The sequence below is a fragment of the Nomia melanderi genome, chromosome 9 (genome assembly GCF_051020985.1).
Source record: "Nomia melanderi isolate GNS246 chromosome 9, iyNomMela1, whole genome shotgun sequence".
In the NCBI taxonomy this organism is placed as follows: Eukaryota; Metazoa; Arthropoda; class Insecta; order Hymenoptera; family Halictidae; genus Nomia; species Nomia melanderi.
Genome location: NC_135007.1, coordinates 16330932 through 16344502, shown reverse-complemented (window position 1 = coordinate 16344502; position 13571 = coordinate 16330932). Strand labels below are relative to the sequence as shown.

General features: G+C 41.8%; 2 protein-coding genes and 1 long non-coding RNA gene across 15 annotated transcripts in view; 1 reads left to right on the top strand and 2 right to left on the bottom strand.

The window, feature by feature from the left end:
* LOC116432514 (coronin-2B) overlaps positions 1–9834 on the top strand; it is a 23061-nt gene extending 13227 nt beyond the window's left edge. For all 12 annotated transcript variants that reach the window (XM_031989566.2, XM_031989563.2, XM_031989562.2 and 9 more), the window contains 8 exons: positions 1314–1511; positions 2301–2417; positions 3131–3445; positions 3955–4179; positions 4514–4723; positions 4804–4921; positions 5503–5726; positions 6086–9834. In XM_031989566.2, the coding sequence (XP_031845426.1) occupies positions 1314–1511; positions 2301–2417; positions 3131–3445; positions 3955–4179; positions 4514–4723; positions 4804–4921; positions 5503–5726; positions 6086–6286 (1608 nt within the window). In that variant the 3' untranslated portion in view covers positions 6287–9834. The remainder of the gene's footprint in view (positions 1–1313; positions 1512–2300; positions 2418–3130; positions 3446–3954; positions 4180–4513; positions 4724–4803; positions 4922–5502; positions 5727–6085) is intronic.
* On the bottom strand, positions 4712–5781 carry LOC143174914 (uncharacterized). The gene is made up of 3 exons (XR_012999409.1): positions 5565–5781; positions 4979–5161; positions 4712–4911 (listed from the first exon to the last, which is right to left on the bottom strand). It is a non-coding gene; the product is annotated as an uncharacterized LOC143174914 (long non-coding RNA).
* bou (glycosylphosphatidylinositol anchored membrane protein boudin) lies at positions 9787–13571 on the bottom strand. Of its 2 annotated transcripts, XM_031989576.2 has the most exons (4): positions 13320–13571; positions 12467–12622; positions 11667–11813; positions 9787–11354 (listed from the first exon to the last, which is right to left on the bottom strand). In XM_031989576.2, the coding sequence occupies exons 1-4, from the start codon at positions 13384–13386 to the stop codon at positions 11143–11145; spliced, it is 582 nt and encodes a 193-aa protein (XP_031845436.1). In that variant the 5' UTR covers positions 13387–13571; the 3' UTR covers positions 9787–11142. The 2 variants fall into 2 exon arrangements, with proteins under 2 accessions (XP_031845436.1, XP_031845435.1); XM_031989575.2 differs by lacking the exon at positions 11667–11813 and having other exon boundaries at positions 9822–11354; positions 13320–13570.

The following is a 13571-nucleotide window of genomic DNA, read 5'->3' as shown; positions in this document are numbered from 1 at the left end:
TATAAAAATTGTCTTCTTTGTCGCCGGAACTTTTTGCAAAGTTGTTCATTGAAGTGTACAAATATAAAATATAAAATTCATTACGACATAATAAACTTAGCTGCTTTTTTCATTAAGAGTTTTAAGATGACGTGTATACTCGTCAAACACACTTAACTGGTTAAGGATAAAGTATTAGTTGTACCGTTAGAGTGTCTCGGGAGCAATTGAAATTATTCTTAGAATAATACACTGGTCCATCTGAATCCGTACGAGCAGTATCACCTCGTTACTTGTCGCTTAATCGGAACCGCGTCGGGACAATGATCGAAGCACGTGTTTGGGAGATGAGTCATCGTATTCCGTGTTCCGAAGCTGAAATCAATTCGAGAAGCGTGAGAAGATGCTATAAACATTTATTCAACAAATGTTTTTATATTCTAGTCGACTACTTTTAAACCCTTAACATCAAAGAACCAAATGGCCGACGATTGTTCTGAGTACCGTCGAATAAACCGTGCAATAAATGCACGAAACCCAGTGTTAACTGTATAATACGTAAGAAAGGGAAATAAATAGCCCAAAGAATTAACGATTTGCAGCATGAGCATGGAAACTTAACACGCTCCGTGCCACTTGTACCATTTATGGAAAGAAGTAATAATAAAGAAAGAACAGAAATATAAAAATATATGAAGTCACAGAAATCTTCAACGTAACTTACTATTTCTACCAAAGGTGTCAAAGGTCACCTTCAAATCTCACTTAAAATTATTTCCTCAGTCTACTCAGTTTTCAATCGACTTTTGGACATTTCCTGTAATCTTACAATCATTACTGAAAAAGTCAGACAATTCAGAATATACTAATCTTGGAAACTAATTTAAAATTTCAAAAGGTGGCTTCCACACCTTCGGTAGAAATACTGTTAATCTATCATCTAAAAAATCATTGCACTTTCCAAGCAAGATATAGTCGAAATTTCCGGTGGCACGGAACGCGTTAACACGTTAAGCGCCATGTCAGTCACTGGTGACCGACGCTTCTGAATGACTAAAAAACGATCGTAACATACAAGACAATGTGAAATAAAAATGTTTAACGCAACTAAGTTGATAATAACATAACGCGAACGTTGCACCAAACAATTCATAATTATTCCTACTTTTCTCTGCTACAAAAGACAAACTCTATGGGAAAACGCTTAAGATTTTCGTGGCGCTTAACGTGTTAACGAATCGGTTAACCCAAGGTTACCTGTCGCACCCGGGGACTAGGCATAAGCGGGAGAGGACGGGAGTAAAAGAGAAAGAGAATCGTTGGGATTTTTCCAGTCGTGGTTCCGCGGAGTTCGCAGCAGCAAGTTCCGCCACGTGTTCGGCGTGCCGGCGAAGCGGGAGAGATGCTACGACAACGTGAAGATCACGAAGAACGCCCACGACTCGCAGTTCTGCGCGGTGAACCCGAAGTTCCTCGCCGTGGTGACCGAAGTCGCCGGCGGAGGAGCGTTCCTGGTGTTGCCGTTGGATCGCGTGAGTTATCTCCCACGATCGAGCCATCGATCCGCTTTACTCCTCGCGATAGACTCGCCTTATCAACGCTGTCGGTTTTATCGTGGACTCTGTAGGTATATCGAGTTGTACATCGACGCAAATAACTTGTTATCGCCTACTACCGCGGCCCATCTTCTTGCGCACGCGATCGTTAGGCTTCCTGCTACGAAACGTCGGGTGCTCAGAATTCCCTGCTCGAATTTTACGGTTCTTGGTTCTTCACTGTGGAACCTGCATCATTGTTTAATGGTAGATTCATGGAAATTTGAATTGATTCTTTAGGAACTATTTGGTATTAGTTTTAGTTGATTTCGACTCGTGAAGTTATAAAGATAAAAATTGTAGCTTCAAGATTCAAGTATTACGATCTGTATCTGTGATTTATGTAAATGAAGTAGTTTCCTAGCAGCGATAGGATAAAGTAGAAAAGTATAAAAATAAATAGAATGAAGTAGTTTAATTTAGATCACTCGTTCGAGGACATTTGAGGAATAGTGAAGTTGCATATAATATAATGATGGTATTGAATAGTAGAATTAAAGTCTTTTCTATGAAACTCAAATGAAAATATTACTCGAGACGATAGGTACTGGTCGATCGATCTCGCAGCGCTGGATCAGCAGAAATTGAATGGCAATGATATCCCGACGTTTCCTAGCGCACCGATAAAAAATGCTACTGTGTAACGGTACTCGTTTCGGTATTGTTCGCGGACGGATTGGAATTCTACGTGAACGTTATTAACGGTTCGCGTGGTCCGTCTTTCAGACCGGGCGACTGGACTTCAACGCGAGCAGGGTCACCGGACATACCGGGCCAGTTCTGGATATCAAATGGAATCCATTCAACGATAATATCATCGCTTCCTGCTCCGACGATTGCACCGTATGATTGGGGATTGCTTATAGCCTTGCTCGGAACAGTTAGACCTAGTAACATGGTTTCCAATACTTTAATCAAACATTCACCTCGGCGTTTCCTTCCTGGGAGAAAATTATACCGGAGTCGCTCAAAGATAGCTTGACCTGGTCTTAGCTCGAGCACGGGTCAGGTTACTTCGGCACGCTAAAACTGATCAATCCCAGCTGGATCGTCCTAGAAACATGAAAGAGAACTATTACATTCATTTTTGGCTTTCAAGTGAGAGCCGGCACTGCAACTGGCTTCATCAGGGGGCTAAAGGCACGCTGATACTGGTGTGTGTCTTGGAAGACTTTCTTTAAATGTGGATCCTGTTCATGTTCCGGATCGGTGGTTACCAATCATTCTTAATTGGTCAGCTGGACAATTAAAAAAGGAGGAGGGAGTGCCAAATGGGGTTCAATTGATATCCTGTGTCCCTGTTGATGTTAGGGTGTTTCAGGATTTCAGTAGATTCCCTATATTTGCGCGGGAAGTAGTCCTTGCGCCTGGTCAGGATCTTGGCCTCTTCGAACTGCCAAAAATGAATGTAATAATATTCCAGGCCGTGAAAGCATGAAGGCTACTATGAAAGAGAACCTTCAGTGATCGCCAGGAACTAACGTCCAACTGTTTCGAGCAGTGATTCGTTCCCTGGTTGATTTGTTCATCGTTTTAGAAACTCTCTTTGATACCAGATCAAACTCTGGCACATTCCCGACGGTGGCCTCTCCCGAAACCTGACCGACTGGCTGGTAGAGCTTCAGGGACACAAGCGTCGCGTCGCCTACATAGAATGGCATCCGGTAGCGGAGAACGTGCTCTTCAGCGCAGGTTTCGATCACCTGGTGATCGTCTGGGACATAACCAGGGGCGAGGCGGTCAACGTGATCAACAGGCATCCAGATGTGATCTACAGCATCTCGTTGAACCGCGACGGCAGCTTGCTGGCGACCACGTGTAAGGACAAGAAGCTCAGGGTGTTCGAACCGCGGTCTGGCATTGTGGTCTCGGTAATTGTTCATAGGATTACCCGTCTTCAAGCTTGAAACACGGTTCTCGCCAGAATTAACTCCTTGCGGACGAAGATTCTTTCAAGTGGAAAACCTGCAGATTTTGTCGAATTACCTATGGAATTTTCAATCCTTAACACGTTAAGCACCATGTCACCGGTGACTGACGCTTCTGAATGATTAGAAAATAATTGTAAGATAACCAATTTGAAATGAAAATGTTTAATAACGTAACTAAGTTGATAATAGTGTAATGCAGACATTGTAGCGTTAAATAATTAATATTGTTCCTTGTCTTTGCTACAGAAGAAAAAACTCTACAGGAAGATGTTTAAGGTTTTCGTGTTAACGTGTTAACGGACCAGAGAATTTCAAGTTTACCGCAAAGGGTTAATAAACGATTATACACTGAATCGGCAAAGATTTTAACAGAAATGTACCTTCGCTAAGTTTGTGAGTTACAACAGCTGCGAGAAGTTCGAGCTTCTGATCCCGCGGTTATGCTTCAGGAAGGAGACTGCCACGCCGGGACCAAAGCTAGCAAAGTAGTTTTCCTCGGTGATTCGGGCCGCCTTCTGACCACCGGTTTCAGCCGGCACTCCGACAGACAGTACGCGATTTGGAGCCAGCACGATCTGACCGTGCCATTGACTTGCGAGACCATCGACTCCTCGAGCGGGGTCGTGTTTCCGTACTATGACAACGACACTAACATGGTGTATCTAGCGGGCAAGGTGAATACCTGGACGAGATTTAAACAAGTCATCCATTAAGAAAAGAAATGCTACAAGTCTCCTCATCATTTAAAATCAGACATTTCATAAGTTACAACCTAATAATACATGTGCATAGGATACCACGTCATTTTCAATCATTCAGCCCATGATATCTATATAAAATTCAATAGTTCAGTTCAAAATCTTTTCTTATTTACACGCGTTTTCTGCTAACTAATGATATTAGAGTTATTAGAGATATTGTACTAGATTGTACGTATTTAATATAATAATATATATTCAATATTTATTGATAACTAGATCATAATCCTCTCAAAATACTTAATTCCAGGGCGACGGCAACATCAGGTACTACGAAGTGGTGAACGAGGCTCCCTGGATGCACTATCTCAGCCAGTTCATCTCAGGCAATCCGCAGAGGGGACTGGGCGTGATGCCTAAGAGAGGCGTGAACACCTCGATCTGCGAGGTGTTCAGGTTCTACAAGCTGCACGCGACCCGCGGCCTCTGCGAGCCTATCTCGATGATAGTCCCGCGAAAGGTGAGCTTGATCTTTTTCGACTAGGCCGATCCGGCTGGACTGGCTTCGATCGAATTGTAAACTTTCACTTTCGCTGTCAGAGCGACCAATTCCAGGAGGACCTGTACCCGGACACCATCGGCACCTGTCCCGCTCTGTCGGCCAGGGACTGGATCAGCGGCATGAACAGCCCGCCGATTTTAATCTCCCTGAAAACCGGTAAGACCAATCAACTTTTATTCGACGAACGAACGTTTCACTTCTCTCTGCCCTTACCTTCCGCGCGTTTAATTAATGGGCATGACAGCCGGATCATTTCCGACCCACGATTAAGTATATCGTCCACGCGTTGCGGACTAATTTACTTTCTACTCTGCTTTGAATTTCTCGGCTCGACGTTTCATGGAGACTGATAATATTGATTATTAACCCGAAGCTGTGATCAGTCACCGGTTGATTCTATACAGTAGAATTACAAAGTCGTCTGTTTCTTATTAGAAAGAGTTGATTCTAGCGAACTTTCGGGGTTCGATTCTATTTAACACGTTGAATGCCATGGGGTCACCGGTGATACCAACTAAATAATCACTATGGTTTACTCAATGAGACAATGATGATTTGAAGACATTTCTATATTGTAAACAATGCTACTTAACGCGGTGACGTTTAGTTAGATGAACGTGCAGTAATAACAATGAAATTCAATGGATTAAATATCATACTTTTCCCATTGCGACTATTTTGCTGTATGAAACCGTGCAGCATTCAGCGTGTTAATGATACAGTGACATGTTAATTAGGAGGTAGCATCACAACGCACAAGCCCCGCGTTTACAAGCCATCGCAGCCGGCCGCCACCGACCTCAACAACAAGAAGAAATTCGCGTTCCTGTCCACGGAGACCGTGCCGGACTACAGGCCGATCGAGTTCCACGAGATAACGGAGAAAAGCCAGAAAACCTCGAGCAACCAGAGCACCAAGTTCCAACAGCTGCAACAGAAGTTCGGCAGCGCTGTGCTACAGGTACCGTCACCTGTTGACTTCTGGAGGATCTCGCCGCCAGGCTGCGGATTTGCCTGAAATTCTGAGATGTACATTCCTCGCTGCGGGCTTCGCGATCGCGATAGTAATGTGAAAACTATTTTGAATTTCAGAGAAATCTGCGGTCGTTCTTTAGAATCGCGTTGCAACTTTCGAGACACGTCGCGAATCTGGGCATCTCTGTCTTTCGAATTTTTAAACTTAAACGTTCTCAGTTAACAATGCTTCAATGTGAACTTTCAAATGTGAACATTAAGATAGATCTTCCCAGCTCCGCGTCGCGAGGAGAATATTCTAAAATCTGAGATCCTTATTTCTAACTGTTAACATTTTACCCACAGAAGAACAATAACATCATCACTCCTCCACCCGACAACAAGGTCTTGGAGATCGTAGACATTCCCAACAACGAGGCCGAGCTGAGACTGGCGTTCGTTCGTCAAACCGACGAGCTGAGACTGGTGCGACGACAGCTAGCCAACAGTCAGCTGCGAGTCAAAGAGCTGGAGGAGCAAGTACGCAAGCTTCAGCTGCGTCAATAAAGCTCTGCGGTGCGCGTCCACTCTTGAAACGCTTCGCTCTTGGAACTGACCCCTTAACCATCTAAATTGTTTTCAGTGAAACGTGTTTGTTAGTAGACAGTAGGAAAGGTGAAAGAACCATGAGGAATAATTTACAATAAGTCGGGAGTACCTTGCATTATGTGGAAGGATTCAGCATTTTGGAAACGGTTCCTAAATTTCATTCAACGGTTAAGGGGTTAAACCGGAGGAAGCGGAACGAAGGTCAGGTTCACCGTCGAGTGGAAACGCTGTTTCAAATCTTCGCTTCGGAAATATCTCTTGTAGCTTGGTTGCTAGTTGCACGAGAGACACGGTACTTAACGGACAAGAGACGTGGTGCGGAGCTTTCGAGCCGGTTGTCCGAAGGATTATGGTGCACGAGAGACTTCTTGCGTGTCGTCTTCGCAAGATAAGATGGAGAAACCGTGGTTCGACTCTCTAGATACTGTGGCTCGCGTATTTGTTCACGTAACAATCTGTAACAATCATGGAACGCGACATTACCATACGTTTGTTTCTTCAGTACGCGAAAGCTTCATCTTTTTACATCCTTTGTCATAGAATAATACAAAGTAACGTAGAGGTTTCCTTGTTTTCTCAGAAAATGAAGTTGAATAGAGTTGTCTTCGTTTGATCGTGAAGTTTGCTGTTCGCTATGGAATTTGACCAAGGAAAAATGGACTGTTTCATGAACAAATGTTGCGAGTTCCTGCTAGACACTTGCTGTACGGACGAGCAACTCGGTCGTTCGAGTTTAGACAATTTTCCAGTGACTTTCCCGTCTTTCTGTCTTCAGCCTCTTTCCTACCTTTGTACGGTCTTGCTACAACTTTTCAAGGCGCAGCGATGAAGCAACAATAATTTAGTCAATTTCCGTCTCTGAACACGTTCGACGTAGAGATGCTGGAACACAGATGAGATGATTGTGATTCAACACTATTGCCTTCATTGTACAGACGAGTTTTTGTCTGTGTGTTAGCTTGATGTTTCTCTAGTTTCTGTGTTTCGTAGACTCACCGGCCATTGTTGTCGTTCGTTTCCCTCTAAATTCGAGTCGTTCATTTCCGTCGTTCAAATCTCCAGGATCCAACCTCGTCCCGTTTTCTACTTTACGAATGATCAGACTGGCAGACAATGCGCGCGTTAAGAGAAAGATCAATCTGATATATAGACACGAAACCTCGGGGAAGTATTAATGGTTCAGTACACGGAGAATCGTACCTGTCTTGTGCGTATGCACGTTTATCGTACGCGGTTTCACCTGTACAGAACGTTCCGAAGCGCGCGGCTGGCACGCTGTACACGCTCGATGGAACACGTGAAACGAAACGGTCACCCAATTAATTAAATCAAGTCGACGTATTTAAAAAGAAAAACTTGAGACCATCATCCTCGACGCTGGTCGTACCGCACGAACAACGACGCAGCGGAATAGAAAATTTCGTGCAGATCATTAAGGTTTTTTAATCGTACCGATCGTTTTGTGGCGTAACAGGTTTCTCTAAAAATGAAAATTTCATCGTGGACTCGCGAATTCCAACCGGAGCGGACGGCGCCCGCGATGACGAAGGTGTTTCCCTTAATTAAGTTGATCGGCGAGCCTCGAAGATCGGCCTGTACAGCCTGCGCCCGTGACTTCACAGAAACGCTGGACAGAGTTCCGTTACGTAGAGTGATAGATAAACGCAGAACGTCTAGAAATCGCGGGAAGGATTGTAAAAAGCGGAAAGATAGATGCAATAAACATCCGGCGAACGAAAACGGAGTGCACGAGATGCAAAGAATTTAAATGATAACGGTCAGCAACGTACAATATAAGATGCCCCGCGAACTTATCTTTGCAAGATACTTGATGCAATAACTCTCGATGCATTTACGCAATATTAATATTAACGGATTAATATTCTATTGATTGATTTTAAGTTTCTCGGTCGATCGGCGAATATTCTATTTATTGCGTAGGTTTACCTTCACCACGAGTCGACGACCGACTTCAACTTCTGTAGTCAATCGCGGTAGCGCCTCTCCGATTGTCCTGCTGATTGTTCGTGCTCTTCGTTTCGTCACTGTTTCCCTCTTTTCGAGGAACTGGCAAAAATTGCAGTTTCAACGATTACAATTGTAGCGAACATTCGGATCGAGTTTCGGAATAACGATTCCGCGCGAACTCGTGGAGTCTTATTAGAATTTACTGATAAGATCGCGTAACGGAATAGTTTAATATCGAGTACAGTATTACCTCGGTACGAGCTGCTAGTCGATCCTAAACCGTGAACTTATAGCGAGGCAGTACTGCACTTCTGACTGAAAAGAGAAGAGGAGACAGTGAGCGAATCGAACGCGGTTGGACAGTGTTCAATTCCCAAATATACTCCCTCGATAGTAGTCGCGACGGAGACCCAAGCTGTGGACAATTACAGGGGCAGCACCGCGAATAAATGTCCTGAATGGCTGTACATTAATTTATGTAATATTTAATTCTCTTCGTTACGCGTAAGATAGGGAAGTTTTAGTTGATTAACGCACGGTTAAGCTAACGGTCAAGCGTGTTTATCACTGCCACGCCCACTGCCATGATCCAAGTGTGGCAATGTCATTTTGTTTCTTTCCATTGTTTTCTAGGGAACGCATGGCAGTGACGATATTTTCTATACTGCGATTCATTTCTGTCATTGAACATGTTCTTTTCCTGTACGCTAGAATAAAGAGTGCAAACGTGCACAATGGAAATCGCAGACACAATGGTGGATGATGGACATTAAGGTTTTTCTTTCCTTGTTTTGGGGCCTGAAAACAAAAACAGGGATTTTTGGAACTAAAGCACGTTTTGATCCGTAATTTTGCGCATACGTTTGTATATGCTGGAGGAAGAGCCGTGAGTTTTTATATTAACAAAAGATTGATATTAAACATGTTACGAGCTGCAAAGTGAGCCTTTAAAAACTATTGATCACCTGACACGCAATTTTACAGTGTAAGACACAATTACGAGTTTACTTAAACAACGGTTGATGTTATGGACAAAATCACCACCCACCTTTCACCTCGTAACCTCGTTAATGTTAAATCCTGTTCAATATAAAAATTCACGTGTCTTCCTTAAAGTTTTACTGACGTATAGATAAAGTTGCAGGTAAAAATACTTTATAGTTTCTTGGGTAAAAGGAAGTGGAATGTCACCTATCTTTGATCCCCCTGAAAAACAAAACAAATGACAAAAAAAATATTGTTGTAGGCATACTTGAGAAATAAAAAACAAATGAACAGAGATGCGCAATTTTGGTTATACGGTCAGCTATACTTATACTACGAAATAACGCCGATATGTGTGTGTGTCAAATTAAACCTTGTCTAGGACCAACAAACGGAAGATTGTTAGTCACAAAAAAGATTCTATTACCGCTTGGTAGTGATCAAATTAAGTAATGGTTTATACACTGTTTATATATATATATACATATATGTATTTTTCATACGACATATACAGTTGTAATTTCAACCGATAAATATATATATATAAAATCTGAGCAGAACTCCTTACTAATTAATATATGTGTAATTGCGTGCTTCGAAATTAGTCATTCGCAGATAGAAACAAAGACAAGAACGACACATCCATCTACTTAGTTTATCAATGTATACTAACTTTCGTTTCCGATGATGCTTGTAGCATGATGGAAATGTGTTTTCAAAATTTTTGTCAAATTCTTAGAATCATCCATGAATATTTCGTCGAGACGGATTATTTTGAAGACGGTTTTACAGTACTCGAAAATATGGATTTCTGTCGGTTGTCGTAATATCATTAATATTAATATAATTGTATAACATTTCATGGTAATCTAAGTCTCTTATCACGCTTCGCTTGCGTACTGTGTAACTAAAATTCACGTATGAACATGTTTCCATCATGGCCATCGCCGGCGTCGCTTCGGCGAGGCGAACATTTTTGCTTTGGGTCGGTGAACGCGTGTGTATCTGCCGCAGAGTGCTAGCCCTGTATACTTGTTCACTGTATAAACGAATATATTACATAATATACCAAAGAGCGTCGTTGTGCGAGTACCTCGCCGTGAAATGAAATTTGTTACTAGGCAGTTGAACGACTATCATATATATTATATTTATATGCAGAGAAATGAACTAATATGTAAGACTAAACAGGGATCTCGTTCGTGAATAAAGAACAAAGCATTCATTCCCATTCACGTTGTTTCATGGTTCACACGAGAGAATGATACACTTTTTCTTTTTCTTTTTATTTCACTCATACCACTCGCACTCATACGTTTGGAGAAGCGTTCGCTAATTTATAACCTATTCATAGAGTCGTAACGTGTACAGTGACATGTACTTTGTACAAAATGATGCAAAAGCAAACGATATAAATCTATCTTCATATATATATATATATTTAAAAAAAAGGAGAAATAAAAAATAGTTTTGTATAAGTTCTCGAAAATTCCACGCGACAATTCGACTTTAAGAGTACATATGCATGTGTAACCTATACACTAATTAAGCACTTACATTGATCCGCTAAAGCTTATCGTTTAAGTTGTTTTGGTTGACGGTGTTCAACACACGATGGACGGAATTTACTTATCTTAAAGGTTAATTTCAGGTTAACTTTCAGCCGATAAGGTAAAGTCAATGTAATTTCTCCGTATTTATCTATATTTTTGGAATTCATTTCAGGAATGAGTAGCGATATTCCAATGAATATCTCAAGATCAGCGTGTATTTTACCTTACTGATAAATGACTGAACGTTACCTGCGAAATTTCGCGGGAAATATTAAATTGGTCCCATGAACTTTCGTTCGGCGTTACTGTCTACCTCTGGAAGAATAACTTATAAGCTACTAAGAGCCCAGTCGGTAACATCCACGCGATGGTTGGCCTGAAAGTGGATGCCGGATTGCATCCATCCCCGGTGCAGGTGAAAATGCAGGTGCGATACGTTAATTTGTCTCCCTGTCGATTCACGTAGTCGCAATAGTTCCCCATATCCGCTGAAGAACAGAACCGTTTCGTACCTATTCCACCTATAGCAACAAAACAGGGAAACATGTTTTATCTCTTGCACCAGAAAGTTGTCTGTAGTCAAACTAGTCAAAGGATACAATTAGTTATAAACAATGGAAGCGTGTGCGAAGCAAACTAACATGGAGTGCGGTTTAAATTTCTACCAGATTATTCGTAGAATATTTTGAGAAAAAATAGAATCATTAGAATTCATAATCTTTACCAAACTGCTTTACCGACGGAAATATCGAGCATGATAAAAATAAATAAATCAAGGAAAAGCTAATGATGCACACTCCACACCAAGAAGTTTCAAACTACACGATAAAAACCTCCATATTCTCCGACTGATTTGATGCAATAACGTGCATTGTAAACGTGACTGCAATTCGATGGTTTCAATGTACTCGATACCAACTTGTCGTCTCCGCAGACCAGTTCCCCTTCCGATGTGCACTGATAGCAATCCAGACTTGTCGCTTGATTAATTCAGAAAGCATTGGTTAAACATTCTTTTGTTATGCATATGAATCATGAGCTTGCTTAATTCTAGGATTACATCTTAGATTAGCATTAATTACATAACGGGAAAATGAGACTGGCAGACTGCAGAATTTCCTGTCGGTAATGAGGATCTAACGGTTAGTTTCCAATTTTCCCGCCAAAAACCACCATAGTACGTTGTAATTATTATGACTCACTATGCAAGCACGATTTGAAATGTATTTGGCGTTTAAAGGTCAAATTAAATTGAATCATGAGCTTGCTTAATTCTAGGATTACATCTTAAATTAATATTAATTACATAACGGAAAAATAAGATTGATAGATTACAGAATGTCCTGTCGGTAATGAAGACCTAACGGTTAGTTTCCAATTTTCCCGCCAAAAACCACCACAGTACATTGTAATTATGACCCACTATGCAAGCACGATTTGAAATGTATTCGGCGCTTAATGGTTAAATTAAATTGATGTAATTAACCGGACATGCTTCGATTGTTCCTATTCACATGCTGGAATGAATACGTGAATCTAGATGATCATACAGTCTAACGTTAGTCTGATATTCTGAGGTGTTAAGATCTTCCAAACCCGTGCCACGTAATTTGATTTGCCGATATTATTTTACCCTCGAATCGACCGGTGTGTTTTACACAGTACTGCGCCCCGAAAACACTATCGCATGGCTCCGGTTTGATATCGATGTCGTCCGAGAGAAATTCGTTGCATTGGAACGGGTGCGTGTTGTTTGTACTGTTGCACTGATAGCATCGAAGACTGTCGCCTGAACGAAAACAACGCGTCAAATCACAGGATCTAAATTACTTTCCCAGTAAATTGTTGCTTCTTATCGGGCATTACAGATTATAAACGCATTACCTTACGCGCATTAAGTTTCTAAAATTACGTATACAAATAGCACGATCAACATCTGGCGGGTGCTACGCCACTGCGGACATGTCAAAAACATGCACGATATCATCTAATGTGCTCGCAAGACAGGCAACTTATCATCGTAGAAAACAGTTGACTTTAACTTACGAACTGACCTACATACTGCCTTCTTTCCTCATCAATTTCAATTAATCTGTTATTTCCTTGCATTGCAATTGTTTCCGAGATCTCGTTATTTAACCGTTAATATATCCAGCACGTTTGATACCGATACGTGACTCATCTGGTGTATTCATTCGCGATGCTTCACGTGAAATATCTTATTACTGTCGTGCGTTTAGAAAAGAGATACAAACATTTTACTGAATTTGTTTACTATGCGTTAACTGGGTTCCGAATGCGCGCGTAGAAAAATAAACGTTGCAAAGTCGAGGAACTGCTGACAGAAAAATTCTAATGGTGGCGACAATTAATATTCTACATTAGAAATTCGACGCGAGTTCAAACGTGAAATGAGAAAATAATAAATGCCCCGCCCAAAGGACGCCGCGTTGTTCGTGTCGTTTAGCTGCGTGCATTAATCTTACCACGTTCGATGAAAAGGAGGAATGCCGCGAAAACTGCAATGCACCCGATGCCACGGTTGGCGCCCATTTCGAACAGTTCTATTCGCTGCAGGCCGCCGATGAGGTATCTCTATGGACGGGACGCGGGTGTTGCATTTAATTGTTTAAATACTTACACGGCCGCGGCACTGTGCAATGATAGCCTCGGCACGAATTTCACGTAAACAGAAGTGAGAGTTATGGCGACGCGAACGCAACTGACCAAGAGAGAAG